Source organism: Myodes glareolus, chromosome 11 (genome assembly GCF_982192425.1).
Source record: "Myodes glareolus chromosome 11, mMyoGla1.1, whole genome shotgun sequence".
NCBI lineage: Eukaryota > Metazoa > Chordata > Mammalia > Rodentia > Cricetidae > Myodes > Myodes glareolus.
This window is the reverse complement of record NC_142036.1, coordinates 2,530,651-2,552,260: the sequence shown is the minus strand read 5'-3', so window position 1 is coordinate 2,552,260 and position 21,610 is coordinate 2,530,651. Positions and strand designations below refer to the sequence as shown.

Genomic DNA, 21,610 nt, shown 5'->3' with positions numbered 1-21,610 from the left:
ACCGCCTTTCCAATTCTTGTTCAAATGTCACCTTTCTTCACTACCATGGGCCCTGCTAGTGCTCTCAAGATGGAAATTTCCAGCTGCCTCCCCTCTCTACTTTTTCACAATTGCACATACAATGTTTTAGATAATTACTAAAATTATATATATATATATATATATATATATATATATATATATATATATATATATATATATATATAAAACACATATACACTGAATGAGTGAAGTTCTGAGTGAACGTATGATGTGGGCAAGTCATGTTGAGGACAAATGCCTAAGCCCTACGGGGGTGGTAAAGATTCCCTGGTGAGGCTCAGAGAGATGGCAAAGCCTTTTTTAGGTTTGAGTGTGAATGTTGTCAGGATGTGCAGAAAAGCACCATAGCTTTGCCCTCTTGAATGTTTATGACCTGAAGTCTATTCCCCCCTACACAGAGTGCACCTACCAAGATTAGCCAAACCTGCCTCCTTCTCCAGCTGTATTAATTACCTGGCCTCCTTCTTAAAAAAACTGAATGTAATATGTAATAACCTTGCTTCTTGTTCAGCTATATGCAATAATCCTGCCTCCCCTTCAACTGTATATAAATAGCCTATGGTGCGTCTACCGTGATGGCATTTCCACCAGATAGACAAGCTCACCGGATCCCAGCTTTTCTGTGTCTGTGTGCCTGTCGTTTCCTCCTCCATTTCCTCACCACCCAAGGTAGGTGAATCACTGGAGCTTTTCAGAACACAGTCATTTATTGTTTATTCTGTTTTCTGCTATCAAAATTATGAACTCATAAGGAAAAGAATGTGTGTGTGTGTGTGTGTGTGTGTGTGTGTGTGTGTTTGAAAGAGAGAGAGAGAGAGAGAGAGAGAGAGAGAGATTGCTTTGTATGTGTTTTTCTGTACCTGTATCCCTGTGTGCAGGGGTACAGGCAAGAGATCGATGCCTGATGTCCTCCTCTGTCGGTCTCCACCTTGGTACGAAATAACCTTTCACAACCTAGACCTCACCATTTCAGCAACTGGTTGACAGATGCTCAGGATCTGCCTGTCTTTGTCCTTCCACCACTGGGCTACAGGTGCATGCCACCATGCTTGACTTTTATATTGATGCTGGAGGATGGAATTCAGGTGCTGAAACTTGCACTGGAACACTTTACCCACTGGGCTCTATCCCTCCATTCCTTTCTTTTGCCTAATATTTTTCTCTCGCCATATGAATGTAATCTCTGATGGGACTGGTAATTTTGTTCATTCGGTTCTCTGCCATCTACTCAGGGTTTAGAGAAAGACCAGGCACTCTCTAAACAGTACATATTTGAGGAGTGAGGGGATAAATGGGCATCTTTTCTTCATTGATCAAAATGCCCTGCGTGTCTTCTCTCTCCCCCCTCACTTCTTTGACTTGTGTTTATTTCTGTGCCATTCATGTAGCTTTTCCCCATCTGATTCCTCTTCCTCAGTCCTCCCAGGAACTCAGTATATCCACCTTGGAGAAGTTTAGCCTGTCTTGTCTGTTGTGTTCCGCACTAGTTTCGAGCACACGTATTCTAATACTTGCCTCCAGGAGCCATCCCTGAACTTGAGCTCTTTCAGATCCCTAACTAAGGCTACTCATTTGCTTAGTTAATCCTCATGTTTTCCATTTTACACACATGTTTCACAGTTTAAACACAGTGAAAGAAACTATGCTCTTGGGGTACAGCATACTCAATCTGGATGCATGGTGCTCTCCGATGACTTATTTCATGATAGTCTGGGACATACATGCTGTACACATGTGTACTGAGAAATGAAAATCTGTGATTTCTTCCATTAACCAGAGCTGCTCACTCTAACGCTCAGTGAAGAGGAGTCACTAAAGTCAAGCCTTGATATTTATAAAGACACTGAGGCTCTGACTCCTATCAGAATACATTTGCCCTGTATTCTGTCTTCAACTGCAAGGTATCAAGAGGGAAAGGAGTCTTCTGTAACTCCATACCGTTGCCTTATGTCTTCACTTAAATATTCAAGTGCTGTCACTGTGTCTGAAGGGGAAATCTGCAGCAGCCAGATCAAGGGCCCATACACTTCCTGGGTAAGTGATGATTTATGACTCAGCTCTAACTGTGAGTTCGTGAATCAGATAAAATGATAACTGTAAGGTTTTCTCCTCTTAACAAAGAATATTTAAATGAGACCCTTGCCAAGAGGGAAAGCATATACATACATCTTAAATAGTTTAAAAAGGAGTCAGGATATGAACAACCTTGGAATTTTATTAAAACACCTTTTACATGGAATCAATTTACTTCTTCTTCACCTCATAAGAACTCTGCTAGTAATAGTCAAAGCTGGATCCTTGGAATGAAGTGGTTAGGGATTTAGCTCAAAGAAGACCATCATATCATTAGGGTATAGAGGGAGAAGAGTCCAGTTGAGGATTTTGGAGTAGTAATGGCATTGATGCATTTCTTCATCTATGAATTTTCTAATAATACCTGCTATGGGGTGGGAGGGGGTATTTTAAAGCTATAGTACTTGCTGTGTAAAGTTTACGGCATCATATAAAACAGAGCGTTTACAAGCATATCACAAAAACACCAGGCAGGGTGCAGTGGCATCAGATAACAGGACCCTGTCACTTCAAATGGAGACAGCGAGGGACAAAGCACACTTCCTTGAGGAAGTTCCTGAGCTCTTTTTACTGCCTGATTGCACATGCAAACTGTCTGGTTTCCAACTACAAGCTGCCTGTGAAAAATCACACCCTATTGCTAGAGCTGGGCCAGGATTGATAACACAACAGAAGCAGCCTGTTCAGAGATATGAAATGATTCCCCATATCCAAAACCTCACATTTAATCTCTGATTGCTGAGTCCCACAGTTCCTTCCCCTCAAACCTCAGGTCTTGTCGTTTTTGAACACCAACTGGCCTCTTTTAGGGTTCAGATCAAATGCTTCTGTTAAAGGTTCCAAACTTATTGTAACACTACAACAAACGCATGTTTGAGTGGGCAATATAGCAGTTACCTGCTCACTATGACAAGATTGTCTCCCCATTTATTCAGACTCATATGTTCATGCAGATAAAACTGTTTTCTTTTTTTTTTTAACTTTTTTTGGTCTGGAAGACTCTGCTTTATTACCAAATAAATGACACACAAAATGGAAACTTGGAGTTTATAAGATTCTATATTCTCCAATATTAATCCACACACCTTCAAACTCCTGATTTTTGACAAGGAAGCAAAAACTATCAAATGGAAAAAAGAAAGTATATTTAACAAATGGTGCTGGCATAACTGGATATCAACATGTAGAAGAATGAAAATAGACCCATATCTATCACCATGCACAAAACTCAAGTCCAAATGGATCAAAGACCTCAGCATAAAGCCAGTCACATTAAACCTTATAGAAGAGAAAGTGGAAAGTACACTTGAATGCATTGGCACAGGAGACCACTTTCTAAAAATAACCCCAGCAGCACAGACACTGAGAGAAACAATTAATAAATGGGACCTCCTGAAACTGAAAAGCTTCTGTAAAGCAAAGGTCACGGACAACAAGACAAAACAACAGCCTACAGAATTGGAAGAGATCTTCACTAACCCCACATCAGACAGAGGTCTGATCTCCAAAATATACAAAGAATTCAAGAAATTGGTCATCAAAAGAACAAATAATTCAATTAAAAAATGAGTACAGACCTAACAGAGAACTCTCAAAGGATGAATCTAAAATGGCTGAAAGACACTTAAGGAAATGTTCAACATCCTTAGTCATCAGAGAAATGCAAATAAAAACAACTCTGAGATACCATCTTACACACCTGTAAGAATAGCTAAGATCAAAAACACTGATGACAACTTATGCTGGAGAGGTTGTGGGGTAAAGAGAACACTCCTGCATTGCTGGTGGGAATGCAAGCTGTTACAGCCCCTTTCGATGACAGTGTGGTGACTTCTCAAAAAATTAAGAATTGACCTTCCTCAAGACCCAGTAATACCACTTTTGGGTATATATCCAAAGGATGCTTCATTGTGCCACAAGGACATGTGCTCAACTATGTTCATAGCAGTTTTGTTTGTCCTAGGCAGAACCTGGGAACAACCTAAATGCCCCTCGACCAAAGAATGGATAAAGAAAATGTGGTACATTTACACAATGGAGTACTACACAGCAGAAAACAACATTTTGAGTGAAATAACCCAGACCCAGAAAGACAATTATCAAATGTACTCACTCATAGGTATTTTTTCAAACATAAAGCACAGAAAACCAGCCCACAAATCACAATCCCAGAGAACCTAGACAACAATGAGGACCCTAAGAGAGACATACATAGATCTAATCTACAAGGGTAGTAAAAAAAAAGACAAGGTCTACTGAGTAAATTGGGAGCATGGGGACCTTGGGGGAGTGTTGAAGGGGAGGGGAGAGGCAGGGACAGGAGCAGAGAAAAATGTAGAGTTCAATAAAAATCAATTAAAATTGATTCTATATTTCCACACTTATATTGACAATGCCTAAAGCCATTTAATCTTTTCATCATGGTCAATCAGAGACATCTTGAACTTTATGACATTTTACTTTGATATGAAAACAATTCAGATAAACAATTCAGTAAAGGCCTCTTATGACATGAGTTTGCATATGACTGATAAACTCTCCTCGATTTTGGATTTCTTGCCAGTCTCCCAGTGTTGATGCTTCATCACCTGTGAAAGTTGTCGGCAGTATCCAGGAACCTGGAATTCTATGCCCGACTCATTTGCACGATTCTGGATTACTTATCAACATCGTCAAAGCGCTATGAAAGTGAGTATGCACTATCTATGATGAAATTATTGTGACCCAGACTCTTACTAGGACAGCCATGTATAAGAGTGACATTTGGCTAGAGGAAGGCATCTAAAAAATGAAATACTTCTGTATTTCTTGTAATTTTTTCAGGACATTCCATTCCCTGTTTGCCAATAACAATCTTTAATAAAGATTCTCACACAGACTGATGGTCTATAGGCTCTTCGAGATTATAGCAGCTTTATATAATCCGCTGTAAATTGTTGCTAAACGTTCCTTAACATAGCACATAAATACCTAGTAATCACAAAGGATCAAGGATGCCTGTGTTCTGCACAGGGTAATTGTGTTGAAAAGAAAGTTATGCCTAAAAGAATTATAAATTTTTAGTGTAAAAGGCAAACAGTTTGTGGCATCTAGACAATAGTTAAGCTGTCTGTCTGTGAGGAAGAATGTGAAGTCCAGGGATAGCTCTGGCCAGACAACCCACCCTGTTCAGTCAGCAGCAGCACTTATCTATTTATTCTTCAACGCCAAACTCATCTCTGGGATGCAGAATTTCCCTCCAAAGCCCTGGTGTGGGCTTTTTCCATGATGTTCATACATTACCCTGTCTCACAAAGTCTGTCACAGATAATCTGGTCTCAAAGAGCAGTGAACTCTGGTATTAGTGTTGTGCTGGCCTCCAGGAGGCCTTGAACTGGTCCAGTCTTGAACTGGTATATTGCCATTTGGGAACTTAGCCAGGAAATGTTAGAATTTATTCTCCAGATATCCTACCCTGATTTCAGCAAAGCATATACAACCTCCATCTTCTCCAACAACTTTGCAGTTTCATCAGATGGCACTAAATCCTGTGTGGTCTTAGTTCTTCACAAAACATCATATATACAACTAATAATGGTAACAATATTTAATCCTTATATTTCTATTACCAACTCAGAGGTCTGGTATTGTGACCATAGATATTAGACCTTACATCAGGACTGTCGTTAGGGCTGGCTGGGATTGAAATGTCCATTGAAAGGAACCTATTTGTTGTTTGTTTGGTTGGTGTTCTAGCGTTTTATGAGACAAGGACTCACTGTTTAGGCTTGGCCAACCTTGAGCTTGCTATATAGACCTAACTAGCCCTGAATTCAATGACACACTCCTGCCTCTGCTTTCTGAGTGCTGGGACTAAAGATAAGTGCTAACACGCCTGTGAAGTGACTTGTAAAAACCAAACTCAGGACTCCGGGAGCTGAAGTCTATCTTGAGTGTTTGTTGGGCTACTTTGTTGTTTTTAGTGTTAACCTTCCAGATGAAGCTTTCCTTGAGTGGTCATCATTTTTACAGGGTTTTCTTTTTCAAATTATAGTCTTGATTTAAATTCATTACAAAAATTCAAACTAAATGTACAAAAAGATAGCAGAGAAAGGCCATGGAGTTATGCCTTGTACTAAGAGAGACTGGCTCCATCTTTTCTCTGCCAACGATAAAGTTTGCTACAGTGATTTCTTTGTTTCTAACTAGAACAGCCAGTTCTACAGCAATCCTTGCCCATCCTACTGCTTTCTTCTATTCTTTGTCCTGCAGCAAACAATGAATACCTTACATGACTAGGCAAAGCCAACCTAGCTTCCTGGCTTCTCTCTAGCAGTCACTTGAGAAAGGCATCCCTAGCTTGGCACTCTGCAAGGTACATTCTTTGGACCCTCTTTTAGAGAAACTAGAGTTTTTGTTTTAATTACTTTCCTTTAAAATCTCTAAATATTCAACCCCACCCCACTCCCCATAGGATAGAGGTAATTGCTCATTCTGCAAGAAACACCTGCCGGAGTTACTGAAGAGTGATACAGAATATACAGTCCTCTCCAATTTCAGGCAAAATGATCCTTCTGAAAAGATATTTGTCATTTAATTCCAAGGTAAGGACCTTAGAACTAGGCACATAAACATCGATCATATGCATCAACATATGTTGAAATACCACTGTAAATCTAAAGTGTCCAGAGTTATTCAAAACATGAAAATATTCCAGTGTACATCTTCTATACAGGTTGAGCTGTGTCCAATGTCCTATCCTTCTGTCTTTATTATTGTCCTTTCTCCTCACACTCCCAGGCTTATACTCATCTAGGACCTTTGGTTTAACCTACTTCTCCCCAGTTACTTCTGCCTCATAGTTCATAATTGGCATGGGATGTATTTGTCAACACTCTAGACCACTCATACTGCACCAATACTTATTTAGAATGACAGCAGACTCTTTTACAAATTCAGTAATATTTCCCAAGCAAAACAAAATAATAATGAAACACCATGTAAAAAGAGGCAACATTTCTAAACTACTTACAGTAACGACGAGTGGCCCATTGCTAAGGTCAGAATGGAAGCCCTGACTGCTCTTAGGGATGAAGAGGGAGGAGGAGGGGGAGGCGGGAGTGGGAGGGTGTTGGGAGGAGGGGCGGAAATGAAAACTTTCATAATTTAATAAACTTTGAAAAAAAAAAGAAATCTTTTACAACCCTCTCAGGAAGTGTGGAAATTTTCAATATAGAGCACAAGGTGAATTATGTCTACTTGTCCAGCAAAAGCTTTTAATATCAAATCATTAAAATCATGTGGTCTTGTATTTCATAGAATAAAATTACAACTTTAAATACAAAAAAAAGGAAAGGCTACTTCTTAAAAGCTTATATCCTGTTCTAAAATGAGAAGTTTAAATACATCAAAATGTACCCTTCAAAATAAAACATTGTTTAAAGTTATCTTGAGAATATATACGTGGGGCAGGAAAGTCTGATAACCTGAACCAATACTTGGGGCCCACATGGTAGAAGCGGAGAGTGAACTTGCTCAAGTGGTCCTCTGACCTGCACACTCCCACCCAGGAATAGGTGACTACAGATATATGCATATAAACCCACAAGAAATAAGTGAAAAACTTCTTTAAATTCAAAAAAAATAAAAAATAAACCTGATAAGACCATTATAATTTATTTTGTAATTTTCTTTCAAAAATTTTCATTTTAATTCTTAAGTTAATTGGGGGCTTTTAAAAATAACTCAGTGAGATAATTTGAATATGTCTGTCTTTATCATAGTTTCCTAGCAAGAACTATTCTTGCTGTTGTTGAAAGGTGGATCACTTTAACGAATGTACAAAATTCCACTGGATGCCATGTTTACTTTCACTAGTTTTGTTTGGCTGTAAATTCTGCTGATGTCCTGTCAGTGAGCATCAAAATAAGGTGACATCAATGCTGATTTTTGAAGTGGAAAATAGTTCCTCTATTCCATGTTAAAAAAAAAGTAGTATAGCATTTACTACATATTCATTTCCTTATTGATATTAACTATATGCAGCTGGATAATTTAGCTTATTCATGTGAGTGAAAAGATCTTTCGATGTTTTAAATTAATAACAGGAAATAAAATGTAAAACTCATTTAAGAATATTCATGAATCACACATAATATTTGCAAGAGGGTAGAACTCAGTTCACATCTTGAAGTTTACTGAACATAGGAAAACATAAAAGCCCTGTGATGGGAAGGAGCCCTTCTGCACTTTACTCTGCTGCTATTCTCGTCTGCCCATTCTCCAATAACATTTAAACCATTAGCCAAGTCTGCTGTGACTTTTCAAGGCCGAGGCCAGAGTACAAATAGGCATAACACGGTCAAGTATTTAGTACTTGCAAACTAGAATAAGAAATAATTAAATCAAAGAAGTTCATTGTGGTTTGGATTTAAAATGTTCTTTTAAGACTCACGTGTTAAAGGCTTGGTCCTTAATGCAACAATTCAGAGGTGAGAGTCTGAGTAATGATTGGCTCATGAGGATTCTAATCTTATTAATGGACTAATCCATTGAAGTACTTGAAGGAAGTAGGTCACACACCCTTGCAGAAAAGTAGATTTGTTCTTGTCCCTGCTCAAGGGCATTCTTTCATTCCTTCTCACCCCCCTCACATGTCCTCTCTTCCCCTCTCACCCTGCAACATGGCAACCATGAGGTAAGCACACTCCTCCGCTGCAGATTTCCACAGCTATGATAGGGTGCCTCAGCTATCTAAAGAGTTGAAGGCAGCCAACTCCCAACTCGAACCTCTGGAGCCTAAAGGCAAATTGTATCTTTCCTCCTTGCAGTTTATTGCTCCAAGGTGTTTTATCAAAGTGACGCAAAGTTAAGATGGAATTTTGTCTTCTGGTTGGAAACTTGGCAGTGTATGCTGTTCTTAAACCTCCAGTCCAGGATCCATCTTTTTTCCTCCCAGCCCTAGAATCATTCTGCAATACAAAGAGGCAGTCATTTATCTGCATGGAAACTGCAGCCTATGTGTCTTAAGTTCTGTGTGGTTCCTCTGGCAGTAGTCACATATGGTTATGTTTGTCTTTTGCTTGGCACAGAAGAAGTAATTCACAGAAAGAAGGCCCGGAAAGCAGCTTGGGGGTACTAGGTCAAGAATTTTAGGAATAATCTAGAAGTGACTGACAGACAGACGGTCACCCTCCATGCCTGCTTGGGTAGTAACCAGAAGAGGATAGAATTAGGTCTCAGAAGGTCAGGGAGGAACTCTGCTACCCTGTGCATGGCAGTCTATGATGGTAATTCAGAGTGCTGAGTCAAAATCAGCTCTAAATTCTGTTTCCATTACTTATCAGCTAAAAGAACTTTCAGACGTTATCCAGTAACTCCCCCCAGTGCAGAGAGCTGAAACCTTAAGGGGATAGTACATTTTCACATCACATGCATAGGGGGCCTCCTGACCTGTAAAAATCCTTCATAAATCTTAACTATTCTTATCTTTCTTTTTAAGTCAGGGTTTCTCTGTAGCTTTGGAGCCTGTCCTGGAACTAGCTGTTGTAGATCAGACTGGCCTCAAATTCACAGAGATCTGCCTGCCTCTACCTCCCGAGTGCTGGGATTAAAGGCGCGCGCCACTATCACCTGGCTATTCTTACCTTTAACTCTAGAGCTCAGTGGCGTGATTAATAAAAGGCCGCAGAACAGTCAAGTAGACGAGACTCCTTTTGTACTCATCTTACTCACCATTCGAAGAGAGAAATTATTAGGAAGAGCAAATTTAAGTAAAGAGTCAAGAATGCAGAGTCTTGGCTTTTGATGTTGGTAGAGATCTGCTCCAAAGGCCCAGAGACTGCTTTCTATGGTGGACTGGGAATGTACAACAAACATCCCCACTTGTAGAAGAAACTCTTATTGCATGTAGCTTCATGTAAGGGTTGGAACTGAATAGGAATCAGTTGTGTGACAGCCTTAGCTCAGAACTGCTCAGTATTCTTACATTATTCAATGTGATTCATTCCAAATGAATTATTTGACCTACTGTGTGCTGTGCCCTGGTTACAGAATCAGCAGGCGCAGTGTATCTTGTCAAGGAGGTTATGGGTAGGGCTGGATATGGGACATAAACAAAGCAAGGGGCATTGGACTGTTGGTCTTCTGGAGGAGATCTGTATGCCACCCAGTTGAGGAGCCCAAAGGCAATGAAAATCATGGTAGATTCTGAGTAGAAAATGTCTACCAAGGTCATAAAGAATGAGACTGCTCAGGAACCCTTGTAGTGAAGGCCCATCCAGGCTGGCTCTACTTACCGAGGAAGATGGGGCCATATTTCAAAGATCATCATGGGTAAAATTCTCCATGTTGAGAAATGTGGGATCCACATGGTCATTTAATCATTTTTTCAATATCAATCTTCATTTTATTTTTATCTTATCTGGTATTAACCTCTTATCTTTTGCCTTGTCTTCTCATTCATTCAAAATGTTTTTTTCAAAAAAAGTCCTATTATCGTTATCAATTGAAAATCCTAACATATCTTCCCTTTCACACTTTCCCCAAGAAGTTAAACTGCAGAATATATTAAGCGAATCTTTAGAAAAAAATTAAAAGAATTCAATGTTACAGAATAAGAAAAGGTTATGTATGTGTGTGACAGCAGTGTACTCTATGAGCATCTCTCTCTCTCTCAGATGCACACACGTACTTGGACTTTTCTTCCTCAGTTGTAAGGCAAGTCTAATGAAGCAGCAGGCCGCTGTTCTACTCCATGTTCACAGAACAGGACCCTGGCTCTCTCAGCTTTGAAGCTGTCTGAAGAGAGTAAGCACATGTGCCTTGAGCCCACATACACTGAAATGCCAGGCTCTAAGAGACCCATCTTGCCAGATGTGAAGAGTTAATGAAAATCATTATTTTCAATGGAATGTCCAAGTTAGTGAATATGCATAGAGTAAAAAAATGATATCAATATATATGACATGTGACTTCAGCAGCGCTAACACACCGTCTGTGCATCTACGACATGACACGGTCTGTGCACACGAAATGACATGTGACTTCAGCAGCTCTAACACACTGTAAGCAGTGTGAAACATGATCAGGTCTGAGTTAGTCAATAATCTGACCACGTCATAGATTTTTCCCTGTAAATCCTTTTGTTGGACCTGAGATGCTCATTTTTTTCTTTCCCCCAACAGCAACTCTTACCATTAGCAACACCCTGGAAAGCAAAGGGACCACAAGGAAACTGACTTTACCGTAGGGTGTTCCCAAATAAGTCACCTGTTTTCTCTTCCTTAATCTTTCACACATAAAAAACCTTTCTACAGTGAGGTAACCTGGGAATAACTGGGAACTTGCCGAGGACGCGTATTTTGAAGACACTATGATTCTAAGACTGAAGTCCTCTTGCTGTGATTACTCCGCACACACAGCAGTGCCCTACCTTACCCACCAGGTGGGGCACGTGGGATAGACATGGCTGTATAACACCCAGATATAATTAGCTTGGAAAACATATATAGTCACACGTAAGTAATCTTTCAAATTTAGAATACATCTAAAAATGATCAGCTGGCAATGTATTCTAAAAAAAAAATTCTGCTCCCTGGCCAGTTTTTCTTACTTTTAAGATTCTCCGTATGACTCTATTACTGAAGGTAGCCTATGGGTTTTTCAGTTCTCCAAAACAAGAAGTCAGGCTATGGGAGTGATTCAGTACCCCTTCCCTAAACATGAAACTGTACAACCTAGAACAGCTTTTTCCCCCATTTTTACAAATGTTGAATAATCTTTTTCTCTGGAAGAAGGTCACTGTTTTCTATTAAATATATTAGAACTTGACTTTGAAGTACGTCTATTTGTTACATGAAGAGAAATCTTGCCTTGAAATAAACAAGAACTCACTGTAGACTCAATCTAGAGAAAGCATATTTCTGCTTTATTACTTTGACTCATTTGCAGTGAGAAAAAAAAATGCTTCCCATCATGCGAAGTAATCTAGTTGTGGACTGGACAGAGACAAGGACAACAAGCAAACTGATGCATAAATAACACAGGGTACTAAGACTACAGAAGTAAAAGATGGAGGATGCAGGATTACACAGGGTCCATAGAAATCGCAGAGGCACTCTCTCTGATACAGTGATGTTTGCTAGTCACTGAGAAGATAGGGGTGAAAAAGTATTAATCCTGCTCAGGTAGGAGCATAGAGCAAGGGACTAGAACCATGCTGTGTGCCTCTACAAACAGTAAGGATCAGTGTTTCAAGAATCAAATCTGAGAAGAACAGATAGATGGCCAGCTCTTACAGAGTGTAAAACTAAAACCTGGCCTTTAATTCAAGACAGATGAAAACTATGTAGAGTTGCATGTGGAGGAGTGACAGGAGCTGACTGACATGCATTTATGCAACAGAGGTGTGATGCATGTGAAGAGAAAAAGATGTGCTGGACTCCCAGTGTCTAGGCAAGGAACGGTGGTATGAACCATAGTGATGCAATAGAGTTTGTAATGGACTGGGCAAAGATCTGTTCTGTCTTGTAATGGCAAAGTCCATTATAAAAACAGACAATAAAGAATGCTACTAAGTGTTAGTCTGAACTCCCAAGAATCTGGCTCACCACTGACTGAATAAAGAGAACAAGGAGCAAGTTTAGGGGAGAAAATTTGAATATGTAAGAATCAATTTGTCTTTAGACAAATTGGATGTTGTTGCTGTCTCCTCCAGAGATCCAATAAGAGGTCAAGACTGGAAATAGACATCTGGATGCTGTCATCATAGAAACACAATATAAAATACCAAAGCTGAATCAATTCACTTGGGATCCCTGTATTGTTAAGCAAAATAAGAACAGAATTCTGGAGCCACTACTGCTTTTGAAGTTCCTAGAATAAGCAAGACTCAGAATCAGAGATTGAGAAAGAGGTTGAGCCAGGAGATCATAGGTCTAAAAAGCTAACATGTGGGTGGACAGCATCACCTTCTTAATTGATGATAGGCCTAGCAGGGTTAGATATCAGATTTGACAACTGGACTGGTGTGGGAAGTCCTTCCGTATATGTGTTTCTTTTATTGGGTAATGAATAAAGCTGCTTTTGGCCAAAGGCTTAACAGAATATAGCCAGGCTGGAAAAGATATATATGAGAGTAGGCGGAGTCAGGGATATGCCATGTAGCACGTGTAGCCGCCACAAGAGACAGATGCACCAGAACCTTGCTGGTAAACCAGAAGACTCTTGGTAAAATATAAAATAATAGAAATGGGTTAATTTAAGGTGTAAGAACTTGCTATGAATACACTAGAGACATTGGCCAAGCAGTGTTGTAATTAATAGTTTCTGTAAAAAACCTAATGTATAATTAAGAAATATAGGTTAATAGATAGTCATCTATAATAGTCAAGCTTCTAGTATGTTAGTTAGGTTTTCTAGATGTACAGAAATGTATTTCAAATGGATAGTTATTCTTCAAAGACCTTCAGAATATGGCATTTAAAATGTTTTAAGAACTTAGTACTTTTCATGACAAAGACACATCTGTTACTGGCAGCACCAAACTACTTCAAGAGGAAGATGGGCATCGAAGATTCTCCTTAGGGAGTGTGCTAGCCAATTGGGCAAGAAACTGCTCCTGCATGAACTTCTTGATGTTATGCTGTATGAACTGGACATGCAGGACCCACAGAAAAGTGACTGCTGAACTCGCCTAAAGCTGAGACTGTCCTTCAGGGTTCCTGCTTCATGAAAGAGTCTGCCAGACATTCTGCAGAACACAGAAGAAAACAACTGATGGACTTTGCCATTACAAGACTGAACAGATCTTCAAATTTCCTGCTTCATGCAAAAGTCTGCTGAATACTAGCTTTCTGAAATTTTGCTGGTAGACTACAACCTTGTGGTGATATACAGATTAATGGAGATGGGTTAGTTTATGATATAAGAGCTAGCTAAAAATATGCATAAGCTATTGGCCAAACAGTATTGCAAATAATATAGTTTCTGTGTGAGTATTTCAGGTCTGAGTGACCAGGAACAAACAAACAACCTCCAACAACCCTGGGCAGCTCCCAGATCTTAGCTTAGCAGAACCACAACATGATGCATACAGCCTTCCCACAAAGGCTCAGTATGGTGAGAAGAGGCTTTAGTGAAAACAAGCATGGCAACTCTTTCAACAGAAAGGATATTTTTGAAATCATATCAGCTACCTGTTTTTACACATAAGACAATTAGAGATGACTTTCAAATAGACCCCAAAGTATCTCTGTTGCCTAAAGATAGAATTAATATGAACACATTTTATGGAAGTGAGATAGAAGACTGGACTTTTTCCAAATGAAGCCTTGGTTCCCATATATAGCTTTTTGTTCCAAATTAGCTAAAGCATTTTAGGGACTAATGAGAAGAATCAGTGGTTATCATGCTTGCATTACAAACTTTTAGGTTCTGAGAAGTCCACATACAAATGTCCAGTTGGCATGTTGACCTGCTTGTAATTCCTATCTCAGAAGACGGAGACAAAAACCCCAGAAACAAGATGGCTAACAAGACCAGCCATATCAGTGAATTCTTGGTTTGAGAAGTTCTGCTTCAATATCTAAGGTGAGATAGCTACTTAGGATGTTTCCAACATCAATAACTGGCTTCCACATGGATGCGCGCCCACATGCATTCATACCTATGCATATGTGCACCCCACACACATGCAAAAACATGGCTGTGCATCTGTGCATATATGAGTGCATGTACACACACACATACACACACACACACACATACACACACTGGGGGTGGGGAAATTGCGAGAATATTTGATATGGTTCATCTGTTTGAGGGAAAGTCACACTGCTCTCACAAAGCCATGCTCATTCTGTTGGTTGATTGTAATGAAAAAGAAAAAGCACTTGATAGCTCAAGAAACGGAAGAGAAATCTCATCACAATAATAGTTACCGCTTGATAAAGAAGTTATGACTTTCGAAATGTGCCATTTTTCTATTGCTATGTAATTGAGTAACAGATTATTTTTAATCTTTTAAAATGATCAAATGTAGAAATATAGTATTGCTGTGATAACTATTCAAATATTAACTAATTTTTGTATCTAGCAGAAAACCATTAGTAACCAGCTTTTTAGTGTTGGTGTTGATAACTCTGTCTTCAATTCTCATTAGTTTCTGTGAGGAAACTTAAAAGAAACTGGAGTAATATCTCCTAAGTAAGAAATGTTTGCGTCTCATTCATAACATGCCCCACCTACTGTATTCACTCACCCTCAGTTCCCTCTGCTCACATTACTAAAAGTCTAATGCATTTGTATAAATTGTCCTTTAAAAATTAAAGCCAAAGTGATGAAAGTGCTTCTTATGTAGTTTTCGGTCTTCTAAGTATGACTTTATTGCCCTCAACATTTTCTTGGTGTAAACTACTGGACATGGGGAAAAGATTTCTTTTGTAACTGATACTTAAATTTCTATTCTGCTTTAAGCATTTAATTTGTACAATAGAGACCTGTAATTTAAGACTTGTAGATGTATCACAAAGTACAGATGTTTATACTGATCTCTAATTTGCTGAAAGGCACTGACTGTAATTTAAATTTTTTTCATGTTTTTAACTACTATGCAAGTCAGTATATATCCGAAACCTTGTATATTGACAGAGACTGGGAAACGGATGCCTTGTTTTGATTTCAGATAAGCATTCATTTTTCAGGTCAGCAGGTGCAAGGCAGCCCATTTATAATACTTGCTTCAGATCAATAATAGTCACTGGATGGAAATATCTTGCTATTATACAGGAACCTGATTTATCTTTACAAGTACAATGAACTTTTAAAGTTATTATTAGCTAATGTTAAAGGTAAGACTTTCTTTGGAACAAAATATATTCTATTGGCACAAGTTTCGGTCATTTTGCTAGTGTGAATGTTTACCAACTCTAGTTAGAGAAGACTTTACTACTTACTGACATCTGATGCTATTATGACCAGTGGAAAATCTGCTGTGGCAAGTACATGTTCCACTCAAAAGACACTTGATAATGAGTGTGACTCTTTCCTTTGCATTAAGTTTCACTTATTTTGAAATCAATAAATCTCAAAATAACCACAAGATAAAAATTGACTCTAATTAACCCTGTTTCAGATAACTAGGCAAATCTTACCGAAAACAAGTGTTGCTCAACTATATAGGCAATAATTCAAAGAAGTTATCTGGATTTTTCCATTATAAACTTTTACACATAAGCTTTACCTTTAATTAACTTCCGGCAGAATGCCAGCACATCAATTCAAAGTGCAGGTATAAAATTTAGTTTTACAACAGAATTGTGGCTATTCATTAAAACTGTTTTCAGTAGTATAGTTTTTAGTAAAATTTAAGGGATTAGTGACAAGAAAAGTGAAAAGAAAATTTAAAGTGTGGCAATAGTGACTCCATTTGTAAAAATAAATATTTGACTTCTATGTTACTGTTTGACCTGTAGACTGGTAATTGCTATTATTGTTCATTTTGTTTCACGGCTCACTAAGAATACAGTGCCGCCAAGCTGAAGTCCCAAACTCCTTCTAACGCGGTATTTGATGAGAACTATCCTTTGTGACTTAGGAAAGGTACTTAGTTAACTTTATCTGTTTTACAGTAAAGTTTATAGAGAGGTGACCTATCAGTCTCAGAGACTGAACTTAGGGAGGGATCAATTAGCCACAAAAGATCATCAAGAACACTGTTCTCCCACCCTTCCAGTGGCTTAAAGCATGAATGGATACTTCTCAAGGGCATTTCATTCATTCAGGTTGAATTTTTATGGTAGAAGAAACTTGTATGTTCTTTCATAGACCAATACATGGAAGACTCCATCCTATTATTAATCATCTTAGCCACAGCCTTGATTCGGATGTAATTAGGGAATGTTGCCTCCTGCCCCCAGTGAAGAGAGGGGAACACAGTCTATACAGTGATAGTCTCAGGAAATATTGGAACCCCAGATTGGCTTCTGTAAGTACAACCGTCTCTTTCCCAAATTTTAATTCAAGAACTATTTTCCAGTACCGTGGAGTATTGCAGTCACTCCAGGATGGAAATGTTTGACACCTGGCTTGTCTATGGAGGACTTTGCCTCACACCTGTCCTCCTTAAGACTCAGGACTGAGGAGGACCAACATCCGCCATCCCTTACCTGTCAGAGATGTCCAGGCTAGAAGCTCTCAATGCCAGCCCGAGACGTTGGAAGAAGGGACGAAAACAAAGCAAAATAACTTACCACTTTGGTCCAGTCCGATAACAAGTGAAAACAGCCAGGCCGCCCGGAGAACCAAGACAGGACCTCGCTGGCAGTTGTGCAGGCAGAGCAGTGCTGCAGTCAGAAAAGCAAGGGCCGAGCCGCACATAATGCAAAGCAGCCCGCCCCGCGCCGGCAGCCTGGCCGCTTCCTGACGCGCGCTCCCGACTTGGGGGCGCACCTTAGGGCCCGCGGGCCCAGAATCCCTAGGACTCTTTCCGCAGGCCGGTCTGACCTACCCAGGGGCTCTGAGTAGGCGGTACAGGTCCGCGGGCCTGAGCAGCTCTCGGCACCTCAGGGCCCCTGCGGCCCTCCCATCTCCGTACAGCGGGCTCCGCGGGTCTCAACCAAAAGCACCTCCTAGGACAGCCGATGGCCCGCGGCGCGAAGCGAGTAAGGGCTCCGCAGTCGGCTCCGGACAAAGAAAAGACCTTTTGTTTCTCTCCAGCGGATGGGGCTCTGCTGCATAAATCAGCTTAGCAAAGAGCCAAACACAATCAAACCCAAACAAAGCCCGAGGCTGGGGGGAAAACCACCCTAATGTAATTCACAGGGTGATGCTGCATTAGTGGGAGGGGACGGCTAGAAGGCCAAGGGGGTGGGGGGAGTTGCTGGCGCATCTGTTGGTACGAGCTTCTTCCACAGGTGGGCAGGGAGGCCAACTCCACTTAAGCTTAGCAAGCCAAGGGCGTCAGCGTCCCGATTGGCGGGAGAGGAGGCTCGGGTGCCAGCAGCTGGGGGAATGGCTCCGCGAGTGCCTTAGGAGCCCCGGTCTGTGCCCGCAGGCACCGAGCCACTGCCTACCCGGCTGGGAGGAAAGGTTCCACTTCGCCTTGCTCGGAGGGAGTTGTGTACCCTTGTCCTTTGAGGCTGAGGCGGCTCAGGCGTCTGGCCGCCCAGAACAGCTGATGCTCTCTGGGCTGTACCCGGAGAGAAAGAGAGGGAGGCGAGGCAGGCTATGAGCAGGGATGGGGTGCTCTAGTTCTGTGGGTCCCCCGTGAGGGGGGCTCCAAGAATTCGGGTGACTGAGTGTGCTCAGAGCTGAGAGTTGCTAGGAAACCGCCCCACGCTACAGTGTTCAGTGCTCTGGTAGCCAGCAAGCGCCGCAGCGGCCCAGGGCAGCAGCAGCAACAGCTCCAGCTCCGTAGCGTGGGCGGGACATTGGTGAGGCATGAAGTCACTGCGGCCCACACTCGCTCTTTGTTTTGCTCACTCCAGCTCTTTTTCTCCCCCTCGAATCTGATAACTGCCATTCCCATCATTCTAAGGAATTCCTGGTGCGTAGCGGCACAACAGGATTAGCACGCCGAGTCCTCTTTTCCTTCATTGCCCTGAATTCTAAACCCCAACGCTGGCATAATGGTGCAGTGAGAGACTTTGCTCAGTCCGATTGGCAGCTGTGAACCCCAACGTTTCATTCTCGCGCTGCATACTTATTTGTTCAGCAGCACTCACTGGCCTGCAGCTGCTGCATACAAAGCGGAGTTCAGGGGCCTCTCCCCGCATCTAGTACTCTGCTCTTGGAGGTGCACTGCCCACGTTCCCCTCAGCCTTAAGAGCTCGCTTTGTGTCTGATCCCAAATCAATTAGGGATCTCCCACCCCTTGGAGAATTAGACAAGACCTACTCTAGTGGCAGAGATGATTCACAGTTCCTTTTTGTGGACCCTCGGCCCTGAAAGGGACTGCTTAGCTTTTTCCCAGGGTCATTTAGCTGTTTGGCCTTTGGGTTACGTTTCATGGTGGATCATTTGACCTTAAACATCACCTTCCCAGTAAAGGGAACCAGGAAGTTACAGATGGCAGCAAAGGAATAAGTGAGAAGCTAAAAGAGGTGATGAGAAAGAGCATCTTTTCCTGTTTGATACTGGGCGATGGTGGCTCTCAGTTTCCCCTGGGGCAGAAGTAATTTCAGCGTCTTGAACTTTGACCTTTAGAGTGGCATACAAAGCCCCACCTCTTACAGGCCTCAAGCTATCCAGCCAGATCAAGGTGAACTATAGGGGGTTTCCCTCCTTATTTAATTGTTTCCGTCTTCCTATTTGGAGTAAAGAAAACAAGTAGGAGGCTCCTCACTTCTTGAAAATGTCTTCTTTCTGTTTTCTAATTGTTAACAGTGAATGGAAAGTACCTGGTTAATAAACCACAGCATCGAAAACTCCCATTTCTTCAGGTGTGGACTGCACGTTGGGCTGGCAACAAAGCCAGGAGCCTAGCTAGAAAATGTCCTAGATCTGTTAAGGGGTTAATTTGAGAAACTAAAGGGAAACCCAAACCTCAATGACTGACGTCTGTCAACACAAATCTAAGCCACTATTGTTCTCTTAGCAAATGAAACACACTGTAGCCTCATTTTATTTTCAAACTCTCATTTGAGTTTTCAAATTTCTTCTTAGACGATTTGAAAGGTATATGAAGTGTCTATCTACAAAGTGACTGAGATAGGGCAGAACACAAACCTAGCATGGTCAAGATATGGTTAGATACTAAGCTAGGGACTGTGTTTATTTTATTGAGATTATGTGACAAACCTACTCAAAGCAGCAACTCTTGAGACAATGCAATGTTCCAACAAAGAAAATTAATTAGTTCCAATCGTGTGTGTTCAAACTGCATTGTAATGTTACTGATAGTCACATGCTTTTGCATCTAACTGATGATACTGAATAGTAACTTTTGTTCTTTTTAAAAGATAATGATGATATGATGATATGATGATATGATGATATGATGTCCCGGACGGCCTGCAAGCCAGGCAGAAGCTGCCGCCAGAGCAGTACAGGGTCCCTGGGCAAGCGGCAGAGCCAGGCGCCATGAACGGCAAAGTAAATGGACATAAGGCTATATATAAAGCTAGACATTTATTACTTAAAAGGGAGATATAGACAAACATAAAACAAAGACACACATACATACACACATGCACCCACGCGCGCGCCCACACACATGCACCAGAGAGCGAGAGAAGATGGCGGCGGGGGGAGGGTCAAAAGTGGCTGGGATGGGCGTGGTTAGTTCTTAAAGTGTCCCAATGGAATAACATTCCCAGATCCTTTTTATAATAAAAAGTAGAAGGTTAGACATTACAGGTTGAAGGAATTGGGGCGGCGAATTCTCAAGACTGCTTCCAGCTGATTTGTGGGCGTCGTCTTTGGGGGTTGTGGGGGTGAGGGAGATCCGAGAGAAGCTGGGTGTTGGTCACATCCTGGCATAATTGGTCTCTGCTCCCGACAGGACAGGTGTCTGTGGCATGGAAATTTCTGGTGTCCCTTGGACCTGGTTCGGGTGTTGGCAGAACAGAGGACAAAGTTAAATTGAGAAAAAAATTTTAGGACCAGGGAATTGAGGGGTTTGTATCTGACCTGTTTACGGTGGGTTTTTTAATTTGGCTCCCTGGAACTCATAAGAAAAACAGAAGTTTTAGACATATATATTGTATTAAGAACTCCTTGGGTTTGTAAAAACAGAAATTATAATGAAAAATATTTTTATTTGGGGAGACAACCTGGCAAAACCTCTCAGCTATCAGACTGTCAGAGATCTTTGAGAAGGATAAGATTTTACTTGAGTTACTGATTAAAAAATGACAGAGAACTTACTTGGTTGGCACCCAGAGCTACTCTTTGGTCCTCCCTGGTCGCTGAAGGTTGCATTTGACCTTTGTTGTTTAATGTAGAGCCTGCCAGGCTTTTGAAGACCCTGTGGACCAAGAAATCTTTAGGAAGACAGGCCTACCTTGACCCTGGGCAGCTAGGCTATCGATTCCAGTGATCTTGTCCACGTTTGGAGGTCTTTAGTTTAGGTGATAGGCAGTTTTTGCCCAATGGTCAGCGCTTGGCAGTCGAAGCAAACTGCAAATGGACGGTGGTCAGTGACGTGACCGTCTGTCTTTTGTCTTCTCGGAGGAAACAGAGTGCTTGTTAGGAGCCAACCTGTCTCTTTTGGTTATGAAAAGTTTTTTAAATAATTAAACATTTAAATATCGCATTCCCCAGATCTCTGAGCAGTTGAGGGCTGATTATTAGGTATAGTTGTAGTATAGAATCTGTCTGGAAGATTGGGTTTGAGTTTGACTGTATTGACTCTTAATAAGTAAGATCCAAATTTGTAAAAAGACAGACAGAAAGAAAAAAAACTGTTTGTAACATTAAGATTAGTGGCAGAACTGACAATGGTAAAAAAAAAAACAGCTTAAAAGTCCATACCAGTTTATGATTTTGTAGTCTGAAACGAGATGAAATGAACAAT

The 21,610-nt window shown here is 40.9% G+C and overlaps 1 protein-coding gene across 4 annotated transcripts in view; it reads right to left on the bottom strand.

The window, feature by feature from the left end:
* Itgb8 (integrin subunit beta 8) overlaps positions 1-18,475 on the bottom strand; it is a 92,820-nt gene extending 74,345 nt beyond the window's left edge. Inside the window, exon 1 of one of the 4 annotated variants that reach the window (XM_085698060.2) lies at positions 18,168-18,475. Coding sequence is in view for 3 of the 4 variants with exons in the window: in XM_085698058.2 (XP_085554184.1) it covers positions 17,346-17,472 (127 nt within the window). In the remaining variant the exon portion in view is untranslated. Of the gene's footprint in view, positions 1-17,345; positions 18,137-18,167 lie in introns of those variants that run through there. The other 3 variants (XM_085698058.2, XM_085698057.2, XM_048437583.3) reach the window with 3 other exon arrangements.
* Positions 18,476-21,610: the final 3,135 nt, after the last annotated feature.